The following is a 24,161-nucleotide window of genomic DNA, read 5'->3' as shown; positions in this document are numbered from 1 at the left end:
ACCCCTTAGAACGGCATGCTCTTTGACATCCCATAGAGTAGTTTCTGAATATCTCGCAAAACGTTAAAAGCTTAGTCTCAACCTCAACCAGAACTGTACACACCCTTTAAACTGAAGTATGTGACCTTATATAAAACCTTGAAAGGACACTTTCCGATCCATCTGAAGATCCCTAATTTAGGAATGATGTAGAAGAAGAATAACCCGTTCAGCACAGACGAAAAACCCCATCTCTTTTGAGTAGTCACATAAAATCAAGGGGTGCGACTTTTTGTTGGTTTTGTGATGCACGGTCACATACATGTATGCTGAAATTACGTCTCCATAACAGACACATGGTATTTAATTGCATATTATGGGCAAAATAATTTTATTAAAGACCAATACACAACTTTGCATATCTAAATGAACTTTTCATACAGAATTGATCCTTTGACTATACTTTTTCTTGAATGCGTTCATCTCTTTTCGTATAATGCTTCCATTATTATAGTGATATAATGCCCGGTATCCAGCGAATGAAGTGATCACTTGCATCACCTATATGTGTATATGTAGGTATATAAAGGATAACCATATGTGACTGTGCACCTCAAAACGAACATAAAGTCGCACATACTGATTTTGCGTGAGGACTGAAAATAAGTGAAATGGGTCAACCTAGACGAACTTGACTTTTTCATATCTGAAAAAGCGCATCTTCTTTTACATTATGCTAAAATTTGGTTTCATAAAACAGGCAGGAAGGTGTGTTTTTTAGTAGTTTATCTCGAACATTTTTGGTAGAATAGTGTGATTAGGTGTGTCTTTAGAATCCCTTTTTCATTTCCGAAAAACCTTGTCCACACTCTTCACTTTCAACTCTAATAACTTTTGAAAGGATAGTGCTACTGCTTTGAAAGTTGGCATTAATTATGGACAGAATGTGTTAATGAGGCATGCTTAATTTCAGTTTAATCTAATAATCCCTTCATTGTCGTTACTCTGGTGGTTTACTTCCTGTTTTTTGTCCCATTCATCGCACAGCCAGCACGGTTTGGCAAAGATTAAGCGCTTGAATAGACACTGTACTTCAGAGCCTCTTTTCTCAGTTCCCACTTTTCCTGAGTTTATATTTTCCTTCCAATATGTAGATAGGTTAGGAGAATCCATTTGATTTGAGTTATACATCATTTTAAAGCTTAAAGTCTGCTCTTTCAGAATTTTAGCAGGGTCACATATGTGACCCTGCACCTCAAAACAAACAAAAAGTCGCCAGACATGAATTTTTAGTTAAGACCACATTCTGAAAGAGCAGACTTTCATATTTCACATATATTATGCGTCAAGAAACATACAAAAGACGTTCGGATGATTGACGCAGAACGACAATATCGTCCAGAATTGACCATGTTTGGACAAATGATTTCTATTTCGGGGGGGGGGGAGGAGATACATGGTATGTATACACGAAAAGTTCTGCCGATAAGGCAAGCTTATATTGCTGTCTTTTTATTCTTCAATTATGATAAAGATATGTATAATTCTTGAATTGATAGACCAACGATAAACCTCATGAAACAAACACAAAACGGAACAGTGTAACAGTGGTTCTACCATAGACTAGGAAAACATGACGATGTTTGCCGCTTCTTTTAAGATAGTTACTTTATCATGAGGTCCACATCCGCACTTTGACCTGCTTAATTTCCGTTCCATTCACTTGAGTAAAGCTATGTTCTTCGATAAAAACCGAGTCATTGCTAAAACGTATTACTAGAATGCTAGATTCGTCAGCTTGCATTGACCGTATAAATTGCAATGCTCAGTACATTTTTTTTCAATGAAGTTTGCACATTAGTGCACATTTTTTTAGGATGTTCTTAATAACTAACTTGCAGAGACTAAGAAATAAATATATTTGATTTGTTTTGTTGTTACTCTTATCTTTTTCGCTGCAAATGCAGCCTTCATTAGTAAGAACACTGTATTTAGTCTTGTTTTACAGCAGGAATATGAAGTATCATTTTTCTTGTAAGTACAATAAATCCTGGCTTCCGTTTGTGAATATGCTATATATATTGCTTATACTATACAATGCTCTATGTGGTTCCGTTGAAAGATATAAGTAAAAAAAAGTAAGAGTAATTTCAATCCATGGTCATTTTATTGGTCAGTACTGATTTTAATGCATTAGAAGCTTCATACAACCTTATTGAATAAAATACGTTATATATTGTTAATGAGTAGCATAATATAGGTACCTCTTTTTCATATTTTGTTAGGAACTAACTACACATTCTGATTATGTTCAATATAGAACAATAATTGTTTATGAAGGAAAATAATTTCCTAACCTGAATTATCATTCTACAAGAATAAAGTACAGATCCTTCGTTGTCCCACGCATATCGGAAAGTAACAAGTTAATCATGACCACACGCCGATACAACTTTAGTACACGAAAGTCTAACAAGTTTGCAAATAAGTTAATAAACATACAACGTTCCCATCGATCGATATCAATGAGGTTTGATAATAGAATACAATTCACATGTGATCATACCAATAATATTCACGACGTTACGAGTTATTTCCAGATCAATCCCATGTTGTTCCGTATTAACAATGTCAGAAATATTTTTTTTAAAACCTGCTTAAATGTAGACACCGATAGACAGACACGCACACACGCACACACGCACACACGCACACACCTACGGCGTTGCGAATCAATCAATCGAAGCTGCATGACAGAAAAATGTGGGATATGTATTTTTTATCATATTAAACGTACAGATAGACAGGCATGAGAGTTACTATATATCATTCAAACATTGTGACTTCTTTTTCTGTTATACACGGCAGATAATGCAGTCACTTTTTAGGAAAGCTGAATGTTTCTCTGAGATTGCAGTTTTCGCCTGTTTTGACCTGGTCCCACAGTGAGTCCAGCTTGCATTGCAAACCGTCAGTACCGATACCAAAGAGCCTTTGACGTCAGCAGGGTTTGAAACAACGTAGAGGGCCTTTCGGAGATCTCCGTGTTCGTCCTGCAAAGAAATGTGATGAAAGATGTGTGGAAAGATGCTATAATAGGATGCACACACTTTGTCTTAAATCATGTCTCTATACCGACAATAATTGTCAGCTGAATGTATCAATGCTCCCTGCTTTGCTTAATTATTAAGCAATTAAGCAGGGATCACCCAGCTGAGGCTCTTGATGTAAATTATCCGGCAAATTTTACCTTACGGATTTTCATTCCAGTGACTCAATTTTCTCTGTTTCGTGGTATTAAGTTTTATTCCAAAAATGATTTGTGAGATATAACAAATACGTATGCATAATACGGTGCAAAACACAAACAGAAAAGTATACTTATAATTTGATGCTTAACACTTCATGTACTCCACTCGGGATAACCCTCTTTACATGGAGTGTATACTTTAATGCCACATGAACACAAAGGACGGTGAATCTATCCCCCCCCCCCCCCCCCCCGCCTTCCTTCCTTCTTTTCATCATTGCTCGCCGGCTCTCGGCCTCCGGGGAATATTTCTATGTACCTTTTCTACAGCTACGGTTGCAGCCGAAAGAGTTGTGTTTTTCACACCGGCTGAAGAGAGGCAGATCAGGGCCTTACGGAGATCTCGAGTTACCAGTCGCCCTTCGGCCGAGCTCAGCTCGCCCCCACATCGGTTCAAGTAGGCTGTGATCGGTTCAACGCTGCGGTCTTCGGACAAAACGCAGGACGAAATCACGCAGTTGTTGCGCAGTTGTTCCTCAACGTAGGTCGTAACATTGCTTGACTTTGTCTGCATACTAATGCTGCCAGACTCTGGAAATAGAAGATAAAACCAGCTAAAAGAATGTTGCTGTATTACATAACTGTATGTGTACTCATTAGTCTACGAACAGCGAAAAAAGTTTGTACTTCTGTCATACAAAAAACTGGTAGTGTGGGTTAAAAAAAAATCCCATATATGATAGGAAATAATATCAATAAAATATTATAATTTCAAAGTAACAGAAATGTATCTAAGTATGTGAGGCCATTAAGTATTATGCAGGGAATTTTACGACTAACCATGAAACATTGGGTTCTCTTATACGCACAGTACCTTCACGTTGTCACTTTAAATGCAGTGAATAAGTACACATACACACGCGCACACACACACACACACACACACACCCACGTACACACACACGTGAGCATCATTCGGTACCAGATTTCAATTCCTTGCGGCGCTGAAGGACAGCGGAGAGTGTGTAGAGGTAAGGGTTGAGCGAGGAGTTTAGTGGTAGAATGAATACGGCTGTCCAGGCGTAGGTGTCACCGGGTATGTCGACCACCCCAGAGCTGGCCAGAATGCCCATGATGATTATCGGCATCCAGCACACAAAATCTGTCCCAACTACGAGCGCCATCTTGGTAGTCATCGTAATTTGCTCCTTCATCATTCGGGAGTTCACAGCCCTAATTTAGGAGAGAAAAAAAAGAAAAAAAAAAAGAAGACAAAGAAAGCATCAACCATCTTCTCGTTAGAAACTGAACCAATCCACGATCGAAATAATGACAATTTTCGAGGAGCAAAAGTCATTTAGGCATAAATGGTCCTAAGTACTTAAAGAAGAAATAAACCTCAAAATCAATAATCGTCAAGAAAAAAAATCCCCACATAACAATACAAAAATAACAAACACTGGATAAAAAATAGGGACGATATAACGTTTTGAAATGTCACATTTTTTCTTTCGGAAAACATTTCTTAATTGACCCGTCCTTAGGAATATCCAACTCAGCAAGATGACGATGTCATGTTGTCATTAAGCATGTCATTTACAGAAATGATAGTAATTTCATATTTCAGCTGTAAGAATATTGTCTTTAACCCCCCCCCCCCCCCAAAAAAAAGAAATGTTAAATAATATTTAACAATGTTAATCAACATTTAACAATTAGCTAATACCAGTAAAAGCATCATCCCATACTAATATATTAAACTAGTACGGGAAGATGATTTTACTTTTATTAGCTAATTTCTTTTCATTTTTACGAAATTCATATGTAACATACATTAAAAATTGTCAGGGTATGACATCATGAGCCCGCGCATTTGAATATTCATAAGGACTGGTCAAGATATGATTTCCGAAATAAAAACATGCAGTTTCAACATCTTATATATTCTTTATTTCCGATTATTGTTTCCTATTTATTCTCTTTCTGTTAGAGTTTTGTTATTTTTTATTTTTTGGTGGATTTCTTCTTTACTGAAAATGACAGTATAACCTTTCACATTGTTCAATAAGAAGTGGAATAAATGGACTCGGGCCCTTCAGCTGTGCAACATCAATTGCATATGAAAAAAAAATGTTTCTGTGTTTGAAGTCTAGGCACATGTCATGATTAAAAAAAAAATCATTAGCAATATATCCGTTGCAAGGCCTTTTTCTTTCATGGAAGTGGCTTTTTGGGGGGGCGTCAGAACAATGTTTGGGACCATTCTTGACGCTACCATTTGAAACAAAAGCAAATTCCCTTCATTGCACTGGACATACATGACAACCTTTCCGATGAGGCATTAATGACATACATGTAGGAATACAAACAGAGGAAGAGCAGCTGATAACCACATGTCTATATACCAGGACTATTGCCCCATAATCCCCGTGTTTGACTACCCCTGACCCTCGGGACAATTTCTCGAGAATCTGATCGGAAGAATGGATCACCAACCCTATAGTAGAGATCTGGTTATTTTAACGATCATTTGAATATCAAAAATGCTGTTCACATACCCCAAGTCCATAACCCGCTTATGCGATCTCCTGACGCTGATGTAAATGACGAAGTAACACAGGAAGGTTAACAGGAAGCAGACGAAATTAGTACAGATGAAAACGGCGATGGAGTATTCCCATCCAGCTACACGATCTTTTGTTAGAGGGAGTCCAAGACACACGCTCGACACTCCATAAAACCCTCTGAAGTAAGGAATGGGCAGAGCCGGAACTAGACTCAAGATAAGAGAAAAAAGCCATGACGCGGCGACCAAGATGCGCGCAGAAGTGGCGTTGAGATGCAACTTCGTCTTGAAGGGAAACACGACCGACAGGTAGCGATCGATGCTAATTAGCATAACGAGCAGAACGGACACTTCGCTGGAAAGCACGGAAAGGAACCCTGCCATCTGACAAGTTTTGCTGCTGGTCCATTCCTCCGCATGGTGGGCGTAATTTCCACGGTAACAAGCATCGGCACTCGCGATGATGAGCATGTAGAATCCCATCACCAGATCGGAAATGGCGAGGTTGGCGATGAGTAGAAGCTGCACAGGATTTTGACCACTTCTACCCCGCTCTCTCAGGCGCAACCAAAGAGCTGCTGCGTTGCCGAGCAGAGCGCTCAGACCCAAGATCCACATGAATACGCGGAGAGATATATCTTTCAGAAGATCATCACAGGATGAGAACTGATTGGTGATACCATGACAGGTAGCTCCGCTTGGTTTCAAACAACAAAAACCGTAGTTGTCGGTATAACTATAAAGAGCAAAAGAGAAAAACAAAATTTTCAAAGTATAGGCCTATGCGAACATAATTTTTCAAACTGTATAATGGATAATCGTAGTTTTGTTGCGCTAAGACGTACAAAATAGAGTGATTCATTCAAATTATTTGCTTTCATTTCTAGTCAATATTATTTGAGCTAGTGGATTATGTCCCTTTGAGTCTACACTGATGCAAATGGGTTGCCTTTGTCTCGAAACGTGAGGCATGTAATGAATGTTTGAAGTTAGCCTAGTGATATCTGGAAATTACATAAACATTATGGTAATACCAGGAAGGTCATCTTCATGGAAATAACCAATGGAGGAAAGAAACACAAAAACGCACATGATTATTATTACACGAACAGACATACTTACATATGTTTGATGTCACTTAAATTTTTGAAGGCGTCGCTAGTGGCCTTGATATTGGATTTTGTATTCGTCTGGGTCATGTCCCTGAAAAAAAAAGAAAGGGAAAAAAATGCATTCCAAAAATACATATTTCTAAACTCTAGCATTGTATTACACGAAAGAGGTTGACATGGTCAAGAGATACGATACGGTGCAACGTTACTGTTTTAAAGTCTCTCATGTTTCAAACTGACGACTCTCTTGCAAGGTGTGTTCTCCTGTTTAATATTCAGCGTTATGATGCTCTTATGACAAAAAAATTAGGTTACCGTCAGATAGCATAATCATTGCGATGCATGTTTTGTCAAACGTAGGTCATAACAAGCCCAAAATGTTAGGATTCGAAATGGTTAATGTTGCAAAAAATGAAAAGAAAATGGCCCTATAACTAACTCATATGGGTAAGAATTCAGTTTGACTCATTACACAAGATAAGCTTATATATATATATATATATATATATATATATATATACACTGTAAAAACATCGGTGTTAGATTTAACACCACGGGTGTTAAATCTAACACCGATCAAACTTCAATAAAGGACCACGACCAGAGGTGTTAAAAATGCACTGTGATGGTGCTGAAAAGTGTTCACCTGATACTTCGTGGTGTTAATTTGACACTGTACCTGGTGTTATTTTGACACTGTACTGGTGTTAATTAAAAAATGACACCACATGGTGTTGATTTGATATTTGTTGGTGTTAATATCAATGGTTTAACACCCGTCCAGCTTCAATAAGAGACCACACCAGCTGGTGTTACTTTGGTGTAAATTTATTTTCACATTTTTTCAAAAATCTAGTATTTTAACGTAAAATTCTTGATCGTCCTGTTTAAATTAAAAATCAACAAGAAGTGCAGTTACTAAAAAAAATCTTCAAAAAACAGTTTAAAATTTGGAAATGACACCAGGAGGTGTTAATTTAACACCATAAATGAGCACCGAAAATTTAACACCAGCTCGGGGCTCACTATTTAACACCGGACTTTTTGCAGTGTATATATATATATACAGCCTTGTATATATATATATATATTTATATATACCGGGTGTCCCAAAAAAAGCGGAACGGTGGATTTTCAGTACCTTGCGTTCTAAAAGTGATACATTTTTTGACATTATTAGAAAGAGCATCTTCCGCAGAAGACCATGATACCAAAATCATTAAATTTGGTTCAGCACTTTTTATTCTACGCCAATATTTGTAAATGCAGTCATTTTCAATTTTTTGCAACTTATAAGATAATAATTTGGGTGCGACACGCGTTCCATACGGTGAATTGTGTAAGCTCGTTGATCCATGTCAACAAAAGATAACGCTTTCATATTGGGAGCGCGCACACACACACACACACACACACATTCACAGACACACACACACGGGTTTCCCAATGTGAAAGCTGTATCTTTTGTTGACACGGATCACCGAGCTTACACAATATTCACCGTATGGATCGCGTAGTGCACTTTAATTATTATCTCATAAGTCGCAAAAATCCGGCGAAATTTGGCAATGACTGCATTTTCAGAAATTGGCGTAGAATAAAAAGTACTGAACCAAATTTGATGATTTTGGTATCATAGTCTTCTGCGGAAGATGCTCTTTCTAACGATGTCAAAAGATATATAACTTTTAGACCGCAAGATACTGAATATCCACCGTTCCGCTTTTTTTGGGACACCCGGTATAATAAACAACTTCAAGCAGTAATAATTCCCCTATAACTGCTATGAAGATTATAGGATTTTCTTCTTTTTTCACCGCTACGAACTGATGATTCTCATGCGTACATGGCAAAATCTCACATCAATTACAGTTAAGAATGCCTTCGCATGTTTTAACATTTTCTTCCTTTAAAATTAAGTAAAAGATTTATCTCACAGAAATAATCATTTTCATTGTAATGATAGAGACTGTTTGCCTACAGATTACAGTGGTTGTGACCATGATATTATGTATTCATGTATACTAAAACAAAAATGCATCTCAACACATGCTAGAGAGACGGAGAGAGAGTGTGGGAGAGAGAGAGAGAGAGAGAGAGAAAGAGAGAGATGTTTGTTTGTTTGTTTAATAGATACTTTATTTTCTGCAAATCAACAAATCAATCAGCAAATCAATATACATAAGGCACATGATCATGAACATGTGGGAAATGTACAAAATAAATTCAAAACAGAGTCGTTTGACTAGCGTAAACAAAGATATAAAAGGTAATTAATGATACAATATACAGTATGCATGTCTATGCAGCGGGGATTACAACAATTATAATTATGGAGCGATAATGCAGAGGGCCGCCATTGTAAGCATAGCTTGAAAAGATGGCCGGCCAGAGGAAAAGGTAGGGACGTATACTAGTTTCGTAATACTACAATACAATACAAATTCTGCTGCGGAGACAGCAGGGGAAAAACGTGATGGTGGTGGATGTGCGTACAAGTGCTAGAAAGTGCAGAAAGGCAGATATGCTGGAATGTAGAATAATCGAATTGGTTTGCTGAAAGAGGGAACGGTATGCCATGTTGCTATTTGGGAGACCAACATTAATCATATGAATTAATTGTTTTTGATTTGTATTTGAAGTATACTGTAATGAAATGTGCTTCTTTAAGTTTGCTTTAAATGAAAACAAGGAGGCACACTGTTTCAACTCCTCAGGAAGAGTGTTCCATGTATCCGGACCGTGATGTCTAATCGATTTTTGAGCAAGTAAAATCTTTGGATTACTTAAATGAAAATCATGGGAACGACGGGTTGGGTATGAATGAATAATTATGGTCATTGGTTACTAAGGCATTATGAAAAAACGGTAATAAATTTCGAGTGTGTTTATACATAAATATAGCAGTTAGATATATATGTATGTCATGGGCTTTTAAAGTTTTTAGGCGATGAAATATAGGATCGGTGTGAGCCAAAAAAATTGAGTGTGTGCATATACGAAGAGCCTTTTTCTGAAGAAGAAAAATTGTATTTAATTTACTTTTGCTACAGTTGCCCCATACAATATTGCAATACATTACATATGGTAAAAATAAAGTGTTATATAACATTATTAAAGTTTGATCATTAATCAAATACATTATTCTCCTTAAAACACCAGTTGTTTTAGATATTGCTGTAGTAATATTCTGCACATGAGTATTCAAAGTTAAATTGCTGTCTAGGGTCACTCCTAGAAACTTGGTTGAGTGTTTCTCAGCAATGTTTATACCATCAATATAAATACTTTTGGGAAGGGTGGGTTGGGATTGAAGAGTATGAAAATGTATAAAACATGTTTTATCAATATTCAATGAAAGCTTGTTACTTCTAAACCATTTCGAAATATTACCTAATTCCATATTAAGTGTATCAATCATTGTTACAATATCATGAGAGTAAAAAAACGTTAGTGTCGTCTGCAAATAAGATGAAGTTCAAACGAGGGGAGCAATTGGTGATGTCATTAATGTAAATAAAAAAAATTAGGGGCCCGAAGATAGATCCCTGAGGGACACCACATGACACGTTAGAATATAATGAGTGACTAGATTTAAATGCAACATATTGTTTGCGATGACTTGGATAACTTCTGAACCATGACAAAGTAATCCCTCTCACGCCATAATTCTGTAATTTTCCAAGTAAAATGTCATGATCAATAGTGTCAAATGCCTTACTAAGATCCATAAAAACTCCAATTATATGTTCTTTTTTAATAAGCGCATCAATAATATTATCGACAGATTTGATTGTAGCATAATCGGTAGAAAATCCTTTCCTAAAACCAAACTGATTCATATTCAATATATCATTTTCAATCATAAACGAGTAAAGACGCTTGTAAACTACTTTTTCTTAGATTTTCGATAGAACAGGCAACAATGAGATGGGTCTATAATTTTTCACCATTAATGGATTTTCTCTTTTATAGATGGGGATAACTTTGGCGATTTTAAAAGAGTCTTGGGGTTGTTATAGATTTGTCTTTAATCATAAAAATCGGTAGATGATCAGATATGTCTGAATAAAGAATGCCGTTCGTGCAGGTTTCAGTAATGACATTAGACAGTATATTATCTATTAATTTTTTACTATGGGTGTTATTGTTTATTCTGGTGGGTTTATTGATGTGGGGATGCAGTGAGTTGGAAAGTAATATGTCATGAAAATGGGTGGGTTGTAATAAATCTATATTGTAATCTCCCATCAAAAAAAAAAAAAATGATTTTCTCTCTCCAAGAATTTCATTAGCACATTGATCGAAATTGTCAAAAAAAGATTGAATATCATTTTGCGGAGGACGGTAGATGGTACCAACTATAATATTTTTCTCATTGTCATTTAAAATTTCAATAAATAAGCTTTCTGCTCCTTGAATATGCAAATCAGTTCGAATTCTGAACTTAATTTGATTATTAACATACATGGCAACCCCACCTCCTATGCCATGCTTTCTGTCATTACGAATAAAATTGTAATTGTCAATGCCAAACAGGTCCGGGGAATTGGAGTGCAACCATGTTTCGGTAATTCCTATAACGGAAAATGGAAAATCATTGAGAGAATTTAGAAATAATTCAAACAATTCAAAGTTTCTATTCAAACTCCTTGAATTAAGAGGAATTAAACTAAAATTAGCACAAATCTGATTTGCCTTATTGACAAAAAATTGACTGTTAAATTCATTAATAGTGAAATACTGACTTGTGTGGTTGACTAGCTGTTGGTCATCTATTCCAAAATCAGAATCCATTTACAATGAGTAACATTACGTGATCGCAGCATATCTGGTGCAACGGGAAGTGTAGTGCACATCGTATACACGGGGTGTATACGATGAGGTGCATCGGTGCGTGTTGTGCTGTAACAAACTATAGAGGAGCGCTTGAAATGAAATTATTGACATGATCTACAGGACTGCAGAGCATAGACACACAAAAACACAAATTCAAATAATATGCTACACTTTAGGGGTGACCTAGCAAGTAGTGTGACTTACACATAATGAAAAATAAACAGTATCATTATGTCAATACAACCTCCTTTCTGAAAGGAATTTGTCATTTTGACAATATTCTTGTCTGACATTAGATTGAGTCGAGATGGAATCGGGTGAAAGAAAAGAGGAAGAAATAAAGACAGACTCCAGAAAAAGGGGGGGGTGGACAAGAGAAATCTGGTTTCGGTATAGCCGTGTATATAATGCGGGTAGAGAAGAAAGGGAGGATATGAAGGCAGATACCGGAGGGAAGATGAGAATCTGAGAGCTATATAGGGTAGGATACGGGTAGATATGACATTAAGCTGTGAAGACAAAGCATGAAAGAAGAGAAGAACTGGGCAGAACTGGTTGTGATACAGATTTGCATCGTAAAGATGCAGTTGTCGTTTACATGGCATACATCATCATTTTCTTTCAATTTTGCAACAGCAAGATCAATCCCATATCTCTTCCAATTCGGCCGTCAGATGGTAAAACGGTCTAACTCGAATTTATTATTTTGACTTTTTGAGGTAAATTCACTTTCCGGGACATGTTAGGGTGTTATTTCCAATGGTGCTATCGAGAAAATCCCATCATGTCTTGTTTTAGAGATAATTTCCGCTATCTTGGTACTTTTTTTTGTATTTTTCCTTCAGATTTGATGGTAAAACAGTCTATCTTTGAGTTAGCCCATTGTCGGTAATATCGTTTGGAGGTAAAACGAGCTATCTTTTACATAAACCATATAACCTTCTTCAATCTTTATGTGCCACGTTCGCACGTCCGACTCAGTCGACGGCGTGCCAACTTCGCTTATTCTGCTCAATACAAAGCCGCCAAGACCGATTGATAAACCACTAATTACTGCTAATCCCACGGCACAATGAAAGCATTTCTCGTGCTTTTGTTCCTCTCATATACGGCTTGTATTTTATGTGGTGATCGACTATCAAGCGATGTTCCCAACTAGATTTGCTCATACATTCTAAGTTTCTGTCACGGTTTTATGTGCAAAAGTCATGCCTTTACAGTAATGTAGCAACTGGTCATTCAAATTAAAAATTGAAAATAGAGTCGTCATACAATTTATATCGAAACAAAGCTTGGCATTTCTCTTTACCTTTGCCTACTATTATGCCCATCTTAACAGAAATTTGTAGAAGTTATACAAATTGGAAAAACATACTTCTTTCTCAAAGCATGACTACCTTCGTGTCTCAGAATAACGTGGCAAACAGGGCGTTTCCACCATGGCACATAAAGAGTTAACTGAGATTTTATAAGTCATCGCTGTCAGATGGTAAAATGGTCTATCTTTGAGTTAGACCAGTTTACATAGTTTTTGTGGTCAATCTAGAAGATAGACCATTTTACCATCTATGATGTGTAGCGGGAGTGTATACATGTGCTGTGGTCAAACAGTCTATCTGCACAAAAATCTCATTTATTTTATAATTAACACCCCAAATAAGCACAAAATTCTTCAGTTATCAGTGTTTAATATGCTTCTTCTTGTCCCATTGCTAAAAATGCATTATACCCATCTCCTAAAAAAGCTCAAACCTCTAAACTTTAAAGTCATTTTTCTCAGAACAGCAATTTTCGAGATACATTGTAGACCGTTTTACCATCTGACGGCCGAATTGAGTAAAGTCAAATTTCCTATACACAGCTCATAACAAATGCAATTGACCACATATGCATGAATTACTGTGAAAATCTGTACGCATAGAGCGATATACTTTTTGCGGGATATATTATTCTTTCTTGTAAAATTTCAGTTGAACAAACTCTACTGTGTATCTTTTCTGAATGTCATTTACTAGTCATATTCATTTAATTTTGATTCGAAATGTACTTCATTTTACAGATAAAAGAATAAAAGGAAATAAATGTATGTCACACATGTATATCCATATAAATTTCTGTTTCGGTAGTCATAGTAGACCTCTAAATAATGTTATTCGAATAGTTTGTCTGTTTTGATAGAATTGTAAATTTTAAGAATATCATGTTATGAATCGTATTCGATTAAAAGAAACTCATCTCAGAATTTAATTCTTATAAACTGATGAATCGGTAAACAAGGAAAATATGATGTTGTCGCTGACAATGATCTTTAACGTTGCAGGTGGCGAGTTCTTTTTTTTTTTTTTTTTTTTTTTTTCTTCTTCTTCTTCTTCCTTTTATGTAACTTTGGATGTTTGGCTTTGCCAAAAATGTATGATTGGCACGGACAGCCATTCATGCTGTCGATATATACTGCTTCCACTGAACTCTTACTGATTCTTTTTTTTCCGTCAAAGTTTCAGTTGGTGTGTCTATGCTGCAATTCACAAGTTTGCGCACTGTGCAGCACTTTGAATTCTTACGCTAGCGCAACTCACGTCTTTGTACTTCTCCTCTTTCGACTACAGCCGGTCGAGCTCGTTCTTTTACTTCCCTTCTCATCCCTGTCCTCCTCTTTCGGAAGCCCACAGAGACACTTGATTTATTCTTGTTATTGTGTTGTGTTGTGTGTGTTCTATGTCTTTCTCTGACGATGCTTCTGAACGTTCTCACTTACCTTATTCTGCTCTTTCTCGTTTCACGTTCTTCTCCTCAGCGATCTCCTGCTTATCGTGATTTTGACGCCATTTATACTTGTAGATTACTCCAGTGTTTTGCCTCTTTCTGGCGACTGGTTATTTTCTTGTATCATCCACTTATTTACGACATCCTAGTTTTGTTGACATCGCAGACTTTTATAATCTCGTCTCGTACCTTTAATCATGGCTAATTTTTTTAATGCTCCATTTTATTCCGTATCGAATGATGACTTTTTTGAATTGTTTAGGAACACTAGGTTAGACTCTGACCCAGTTAGTGGGCTAACCAGTACAGGAACCACCCCTTATGATGATTTTGTTACCGATACCCTGAATACAGGAAGAAATGAATTGCCTCATGATTTTAGTAATGATTTCACTCAAAATATGTTATGCAATTATATTACAGTAAATCAATACAAAGATATGATTCATAACTTCTCTGAGGATACGTTTTGTTTGTTACACTTAAATATTAGGAGTTTAAATAAACATTTTGATGATTTAAAGTACTTATTAGAATCTGATGAAAGTCAATCGTTATCGGTTATTGGATTAAGTGAAACATGGTTAACTTCTAATGCAGAAAATTCCTTTGCAATTGATGGTTACGATTTATTTGTTAATAATAGGCCTGATAAGAATGGTGGGGGTGTTGCATTGTACATATCAGGTTCCTTTGAAACTATTGTCCATCAAGATATTTCTAGAATGGACGAAACGGTTGAATCTTTGTTTATAGAAATCCTCATCCCAGGATGTAAAAATCTTATGTTAGGCATTGTATACAGACCTCCTAATTCAAACGCTAATGATTTTTTAACCTATTATTCAGATTTGGCAAATTCACACGTTTTCCGAAATAAGGATTGCCTTTTACTCGGCGATTTCAATATTGATTTGCTGAAATCTGAGCATGATAATATCTCTAGTGATTTTCTTCACACACTTTTATCCTCATCCTTTCTTCCGCTCATTTCCAAACCCACACGTATTACAGATCGTTCTGCCACCCTCATTGATAACATTTTTTGTAATATTCTACCCCTCCCCGACTCTTTCCTAATTATTTCAGATATGACTGATCATTTTCCAATAATGACTTATTTTACTCTTAAAACTTCATCTAATATTAAACCTCCCTCATTTCCTTTGTTTAGTCGTAGAGTTTCACCCGAAAAGTTAGCTAGTTTTGATGTGGCTCTCGAGAATGCTGACTGGTCAGGAGTGTTTGGCAGCGATGATATCAATATATCTTTTCATAATTTTATGGAAATATTCAATCATCATTTAGATGATGTAATTCCAAAACAAAAAAATAGAACAGATTACAAAAAAACACCCAGGTTACCTTGGATCTCAAAATCAATCCTTCGTTCAATTAATAGGAAAAATCGTTTGTATTATAAATATAAGTTGGAAAAAACTGAGCGATCGAAGAATAGATATACATCATACAAAAATATTTTGACAATGATTTTACGTTCTGAAAAGAAAAGATATTACTTTAAGCAATTCTCGAGATATAGGTTTGATATGAAAAATACTTGGAAAGTTCTAAAACAGGCCATGAATGTTCCGAGTAAAAACTCTGACATTGACAAAATTAAAATGAATGATGAATTGATTAATGATTCTCTTCATATTGCAAATATTTTTAATTCCTATTTTTCAGAAATAGGTGAAAACTATGCTCAAACTATTCCTGCAACAGAAACTCATTTTACTGAATTTTTAGGCCAGCGCAACTCTGATTCCATATTTTTTACACCGACTAATAGATTTGAAATTATTGATATAGTTTCCTCTTTTGAGAACAAACGAAGTTCTGGTTATGATGAGATAGATAATTTTATACTTAAGGGTGTTATTTCCTCGATTGCTGATCCACTTGTTCATATATTTAATTTGTCAATTTTTAACGGTGTGTTTCCCGATAAAATGAAATTGGCTAAAGTAATACCAATATTTAAGAAAGGCGATAAATTTGTAGTCAGCAATTATCGCCCAATTTCATTATTGTCCTCACTGTCTAAGGTTTTAGAAAAACTTATTTATAAGAGAATGATCAATTTTTTGAAGGTACATGAAGTTTTTACGAACTCTCAGTTTGGTTTTCGTGAAAAACATAGTACTTCGCATGCTCTTTTATATTTCGTTGATAGAGTAGTTCATGCCATTGATAATCATTCTCATTTAGTTAGTATTTTCTTGGACTTCTCCAAGGCCTTCGACACCATCAATCATGACATTTTACTTTATAAGTTATCGCATTATGGAGTACGTGGGAAGGCCTTGGAGTGGTTCAAGAGTTATTTAGTCGATAGAAAACAATTTGTTACAATTAATAATAATGATTCAGTTATCAGAGAAGTTAAATGTGGCGTCCCACAGGGAAGTATTTTAGGGCCGTTATTGTTCATTATCTATATAAATGATTTTTGTCGCGTATCTGATGATCTCTCTTTTATTCACTTCGCAGATGATACAAATGTATTTTTCGCCCATAACGATATTGATTTTCTCGTTCACAAAATCAATATTGAATTGCAAAAAGTGACCAACTGGGTCAGAGCTAACAAGTTATCACTCAATGCTCAAAAAACAAAATATATGATTTTTAGTAATACTGTTGATAATTTAAACACAAATATAGTTTTAGATGATTCTCATCTACAAAGAGTATCAAATATTAAATTCTTGGGGGTCATTGTGGATGATAAACTTTCCTGGAAATCACATGTTGATAATATTTGTAACATAATATCGCGTAATATAGGTGTTATAAATAGATTGAAATTTTATATTCCACAAAAAGTATTACTTATGTTATATTCGTCGTTAATATTGCCTCATTTGAATTATGGAGTTTTAGTTTGGGGCAACACGCATCAGAATTTACTTGAAAGAGTGTCCCTCTTGCAAAAGAAAGCCCTCCGCGTTATCTGCCATTCCCCTGTACGTTCTCATACAAACACGTTGTTTGCCTCTAGCAAGCTCTTGAAAATTAAAGATCTGTTTTTGTATAATTTAGGCCAATTTATGTACAATTATTGCAACAATTTGCTTCCATCTATTTTTGATTCTATGTTCCTCAAAAACCAATCATTTCATGAATATCCCACTAGGCGTTCCAATGAATTTCATTTACCCCTTTTACGCACGATCCTTGCTAAAAATACACTTATTTATATAGGCCCAAATTATTGGAATTCTTTGAATCATGATATAAAAAACGCCCCATCTATATATTCTTTCAAGAGGAGACTGAGGTCCTTTCTATTGCAATCGTATGACTCTACAGTACTGAACTAGCCGTTTGGCCTTCTTTCTCACTTACTGACTTAATTACCTTTTTTCCTCTTTGAAGAAAAAATTGTATTCTTTTTAGTGGATGTCTGCTGCCATCTACGCTATCGCCCAAAGCGTCAAGACTTGAATTTCTGTCTTACTCCAGTTCATACGTCCCCTCATTTCCTTGCTTTTCTCCTTTCTGGCGTTACAATATCACTTTTTTTCTCCACAACTATCATCTGTTTCTCTTGACATGCTTCTGTCGGAGATCGCTGTCTCTGTTGTGCATTTTCGTTTGCTATTTTGTCTTCTGTTTGTTAGTCTTGTCCATTCCGTTTTGTCCCGTACAACCTTTTCTTCAGTAGTTGTTTCGTTGTCTAGTCGTTTTCTATGTTCGTTCGCGTCTATAAAAGTAAATGTATTTATCTGTGAATCTAATTCTCAGTGGGCTTCCAGACTTCTTCTTCTTCTTTTCTTTTCTTTTTCCTTTTGTATTTATGATGCTTCAATTATCTTCCCACTGATGTTATTTTTCCAGAGGGGCCCACATTCTACAAGCTCTGTCTTTTTAGTGGGTCTCTCCATTTTTCGCACTTTAAGCAAAGTTATACATGTACCTCATTTCGATCACTTCTGTTTCTTTTTTCACAACAATGTATAATTACTATAAGGTCCTCAATGTTGTACATTCTTTTCAATACATAATGTTCTGTTTACCTTATTCTCTGTTGTCAAAAGAAGTGTAACTTATGTTTTGTCGGAAAATGAAATAAACTTTGAATTTGAATTGAATTAATATAATTTATGGTATAATGTTAGCAAAATCATAATAATCGTCCGAAATCAATTGTGGTTTTCATGTACATCCAACTTCAAATCAAGTGAGCTTAGAGTAGCATTTCTAATATAGTGGAATGGATATTAAGTAACAATGGGATGAGCACAACAAAAAGTAATACAAATGATGGAAATGTAATTCTAACGAGACTTCCAACTTACAAAATGTGTAAACGCTTCAGGTCAAAGAAAACCTCTGCTGAAATGACAAGACCTGCATTTCCTGACACATTCCTGCAATGAAGCCAAACATACAATCAAAAATGTAGTTGCATTTTAAGAATCTCCGTTACACGTCCAGTGATGCAAGTCTGTACACATTTCATTAGGCTTAGCATTGTTACACAATACATTACATAATTTCATTGGTAACATTTTCGCCAATGAGTGTGTACAAGATGCATTTTAAGTCACCATCTTTCATTGTCCTTGATATGAATACAACCATAATCTAATTCGTGAGGTTATATATATATATATATATATATATATATATATATACATAATCTTTCTATCTGTAAAATTTAAACACTCTTTGTGTTTTTCGGCTGAATCCGTCATCACAATTCTTTCTTCGTTTGTGAGTTTAACCTTAACCATCTTAAATACACGCGTCGATTTTCACTGCTTTACCGAAAGACATTCATCTTCAACATAAACAAAGGTGGCAGTTTTACAGGAAATTACCTCATATTGATTCACGAATGCACTGATACAATGTCGGTCTTTTTAATAGCATGACCACGATATGATGATATAACTGCATCAACCTAACAGTAAATGTGATCATCAATTATTTCAAGTATATTAATTGACTTTCAAAGGAAACTCTAAACCTTAGTTTAAATATGAAATGAGAATGCATTCTCCTTTTGTTTTGTACTCTGTAGATGTGCTTACTACACTGTCAGACGTAGTAAGCTTTTACTCTTTTATAACCTCTGTTGGTCTGCAGGTTGATCTTTTGAATTTACTGGGATCAACTTACAGAAAGCGTAGATTCCTGGCGATCTCAAAGGCACCTGCCGGAATGGAACCAAGATCAGTTCTCGAAATATCCCTGTTGAAAATCAAAAGAATACTTTCAAATGCTTTAAATGTCCATTTGTACAGACCTTTTTTTTCGAATCAAGAAATCATGAATTGTCCACAATACGTTGGGAAGGCAAGTCTCGGATGAAGTAAATGTATGCCCTCATAGTCTGCAGTAGCCAGGAATCTGGTCTTCAAAGGTGAAGCACGTTTTAGAGAATTACAGCAGCAATCGTATTTTTGTTGTTGCCCGTTTGAGAGATAAATGGTCGAGTCCCTATTGAGTCGCGGTCGTTGTAATTGCTTGCACATATCAGCAATCTGCATACATCGACAACATCGACAAATCACCGAAATAAAGATACAAGTGAAGCTTTTACAGTGACCGTGAGTCACAAAACCAATAAAAAAGTATCGGATACTACTTTTACAGATTTAACATGACTAAGAATATTATTTCCTGAAGTTAAGGAGCATAAGATGAGTTGAAGATTATTATTATTTTTTTTTTTTTTTTGGGGGGGGGCAGTTTTTCAAACCATTTTTTTTTAAGAATAAGGTGAATGTGGCGTTTAGATTATCTATCGCTTGAAAATCTGCACACATTTCTTATGTCCATTTTTGATAACTGTAGAACGGGTAGCTCTAGTGCATCAAAAGTAGGTATTAGTCAGGAATCTAATACACCTAATGAGTGTGGACATTTTCGTCTTAATCTGATAATCTCTTCATTGTGATTGCAGCAGAATTTTTCAGCCACGTTTTCCCCTTTCAATGTTCGGGGCACAACACCGTGAGAGTAAACACTCAAATATGCCCTAGATTTCGCAGTCTCTCTCTCTCTCTCTCTTTTCCTGTAAACAGTTTTCCAGAGTGTACATTTTCTTCCGTTATCTAGATCGGTAACACGAGTAAGGGAATGCCGTTTTGTATCCATATAGATTTGCGATGACTGGTCACATATCCACGTCTTAAGAGAGGGCTTGGGACTAAGCTAAAGCCAAAGTTAAAAGTGCAAACCTGCATAAACGAAGAGAGTTTCAGTGCTCGCTTTAATGGACATGAACCATGAACCATGGGATGATCGATTTATGCGTACGAGTTTTCAAAGATATATATTTATACTTACAATTCACGGAGATTATAGTACTTTGATGGCCAGATAAAACGCCATTGGCTGCTAAGAGATCATCTGATGAATTCGAAATTTTCAGAAAAGCAGTTTCACGATCAAGATGAACCACTCTGAAAGGTAGAAGCGAGATGTCACCACAGTTAATACTTAAAGTGCAGAATTTGATGAGAAAAAGTGTTAAGCGCCATTTCTAGACAATATCTCGAGACCATCACCAGATAAAACAAACCAATTCTCTGTTTATTACCTCCGCCAAGGGAGGAGGTTATGTTTTCGTTACCGTTTGTTTGTTCGTTAGCTAGTTTGTCCTTGTGCAGAATAACTCAAAAATTAGTTATTGGATTGAGATGAAACTTGCAGCAAATTTGGAGAATGGCACAAAAAACAAACGATTAACTTTTGGTAGTGATCCGACAATTTCTGGCGAATTTATGAAGGATTTTTGATATTTTGGCAGGTAGGGTCAATGAACTTGGGAGCTCAGGCTGCGCGTATTTGAGGTTTGTATGCGCGCACTAACGTGCGTGCTCTAGTTTCTGGTAATAAGCAAATAATCAACGTTGGTGAAGGTGATGGGACAAGCTATCACTTCCGAGGCGATCTGGATGTAGCTATCTTTCCGAAGCGCAGCTGAGGAAAGATAGCGTACACATTCAGATCGCCGAGGAAGTGATAGTTTGTCTCATTGCCTGAAACTAAAAGTTGATTATTTGCTTTATATTCCACATCTACGGTCCTAGAAATTTCCAGCTGTCTTTAGGTATCCTTAGGGCTTAGGCTACGTGTGTGCGTAGATGACAAAAACAATGAATTTGCTGCGCGCACCGCGCGGCACCGAGGTGAAATTGCGTTGCACTGTGTACTATCAAGTGACCTAGTTAAATGATAGTCCACAGGAAATAAATTAAAATACGCTGAATAGAGATGCACAAATTTCTACGTAATGAATGCAATCTATTGTGACATCTTAAACCGTTCCTTCCGCAATTCTCTGAGTGCCTTTTATGCCCCCAAACGAGATTCTTTTTGCCCGTCGACTGAGAGGCCGACAGGTTGGTAATCCACCTGTGTGAAGGCAGTCAAGCTGTACATTGTATCCCCCTTTCCACGGTCAACTACATATGCCAGTGAACAATGGAAATATCCATCGGGTGCGAGGTATGAATAGAGCGTGCGCTGATGAGCTCATCGAATCTTTTGTTCTACACAAAACCAGGCACCTGATTGGGGTGACTGGGGTCAGCGAACCCCAAAAACTAACTGATCTCAGCCTTCATCGCTATGTACATGTTCGTACGAGTTTACAGCAGAACAAGTGGAAACTAAACCAGTAAAAAGGTAAATAATACTGTGAAATACGTATTTTTCAAACAGAAGAAGAACAAATGCAGCTGACAGAATAAACTCTGATCTTGTTATCAAACCCACTTTTCTGGGCATTTTAACACAAAGAAACATGAATTTAAGCAGGCACTCTTCTCTTCATCTTGGGAACCTGGTATACCAGGTTCCCGTATATAAGTTACTCCCACCACTGACGGGAGCCTGGTATACCAGGTTCCCGTAAGGAACGGGTTAACATAGAATCTATGTTAACGCGATCTTCTCAATTAGAAATAAACGCTAGTTAGCAGGCGCCCTGTATTGCTTATGCTCATGACGTCATACACATAATATTTAAGTTGCTCCTCATCTGGTACGGTACGTAATACGTAGTACAAACTTTGTTCTTAGCAATAATTTCAAGTCTGACAGTACAAGGCATACATCTGTCTGCTGATATTATTAAACATTTTGTAAGAAATACAAGCTGTGAAGTGTAATACAAAATCGAATGTATTATACTGCACAAGTATAAAATCACTGAGTAAAGTTTATACGGTGCCAAATGAAAATGTTATTCTGTTGACTTTTATCTTCCTCTCTATTATTTTCTATCTGTCTGCTTGGTTAATTATCTGCTTGGTTAATTATGGGCGGATGAGCTGCCAGGCAGCCAACGGCCATGGTGAAAGAGACCAAGTCGGACTCAACGACCAATAGTTGTTAGACTCTTCAGGGCGCGCCACTCCATATTCTGTGGACAGCGGTCGAAGGTTACAGCTATAATCCATATATCAGGGGAGGCAGGCCTCTTCAGCCCAGTTAAGCAACCTGCATACGAGAAGGACACTCCGATGTAAAACCTACGACTCAAGAACCTCGCTGCTACGTCCTAGCTTGGCTACAGCACACGAACCTTGGGTGTAAAGAGTGGGGTCAGTACTGCGCACACTGCACTCCACTTATCAAAGACATTATACATTGTATAGCAGATCCTCTATTGTTTTTATATAACCTTTCACTACAATCTGGTCAAGTACCATCTAAAATGAAACTCGCAAAGGTGACTCCAATATTCAAGAAAGGAGACAAATTATGTATCAGCAACTATCGCCCAATATCTTTGTTAACTTCGTTATCAAAAATCTTAGAGAAAATTGTTCATTCAAGGACAGCTACCTTCCTTGAATCTCACAACATCATATCTGACTCCCAATTTGGCTTTAGAGAAAAACATAACACAACTCATGCCATTCTAAGTTTAATAAATACCATATCAGCTTCAATCGAAAAATCCTGTCATACTATCGGTTTGTTCTTAGATTTTTCTAAAGCATTCGATACTATAAATCACGACATTCTGTTATACAAACTTGCGCACTATGGTATTAGAGGTAAGGCTCTGGAATGGTTCGAAAGTTATCTTTCTGGAAGAAAGCAATTTGTTACCATTGATGGATATAATTCGTCTACGGTACCAATCACGTGTGGAGTTCCCCAAGGAAGCCTTCTTGGTCCACTGCTATTCTCTATTTATGTAAATGACATTCGATGTTCTTCGAGTGTTCTCTCTTTTATCCTTTTTGCTGATGATTCAAACGTATTCTATACTCACAGTGATCCTAATAAGTTAGTAGAAGTTTAAATGTAGAACTTACTCATGTAACAAATTGGATAAAAGCAAATAGATCAACACTGATGTTTTGTTTAAAGAAAACCGTATTCTTAAGATTACTGATTTATATCGTCTTCAGCTGGGTTGTTTTATGTACAATGTAGAAATTAACGCTACTCCTGTTGTATTTAAGGAAATGTTTCGAAAAAGTAATGTTATACATAATTACTCAACAAGGTATGCGAATGATTATCATCTTCCTAAAAATAGAACTAGTTTTGCAAACAGAAATTTCATGTTTACTGGTCCTAAGCTTTGGAATTCCTTTGATCGTTCACTAAAACAAGCTCAGAGCTTGAATAGTTTTAAGTATAAGCTAAAAAATGTGTTTCTTGATAAGTA

The 24,161-nt window shown here is 36.3% G+C and overlaps 1 protein-coding gene across 1 annotated transcript in view; it reads right to left on the bottom strand.

The window, feature by feature from the left end:
• Positions 1 to 3,503: 3,503 nt before the first annotated feature.
• Positions 3,504 to 24,161, bottom strand: part of LOC139743165 (G-protein coupled receptor GRL101-like) — an 81,411-nt gene continuing 60,753 nt past the window's right edge. The window contains exons 2-7 of the mRNA XM_071653674.1: positions 19,643 to 19,714; positions 18,817 to 18,888; positions 6,918 to 6,998; positions 5,788 to 6,531; positions 4,212 to 4,462; positions 3,504 to 3,820 (exon numbers count right to left, since the gene is read on the bottom strand). Of these exons, the coding sequence (XP_071509775.1) occupies positions 3,504 to 3,820; positions 4,212 to 4,462; positions 5,788 to 6,531; positions 6,918 to 6,998; positions 18,817 to 18,888; positions 19,643 to 19,714 (1,537 nt within the window). The remainder of the gene's footprint in view (positions 3,821 to 4,211; positions 4,463 to 5,787; positions 6,532 to 6,917; positions 6,999 to 18,816; positions 18,889 to 19,642; positions 19,715 to 24,161) is intronic.

The sequence above is a fragment of the Diadema antillarum genome, unplaced genomic scaffold (assembly GCF_040938485.1).
Source record: "Diadema antillarum isolate AM-2024a unplaced genomic scaffold, OU_Dant_1.0 seq00001055_RagTag, whole genome shotgun sequence".
Lineage (NCBI taxonomy): Eukaryota > Metazoa > Echinodermata > Echinoidea > Diadematoida > Diadematidae > Diadema > Diadema antillarum.
Note: the sequence above shows the minus strand (reverse complement) of the source record. Positions and strands in the feature narration are given on the sequence as shown.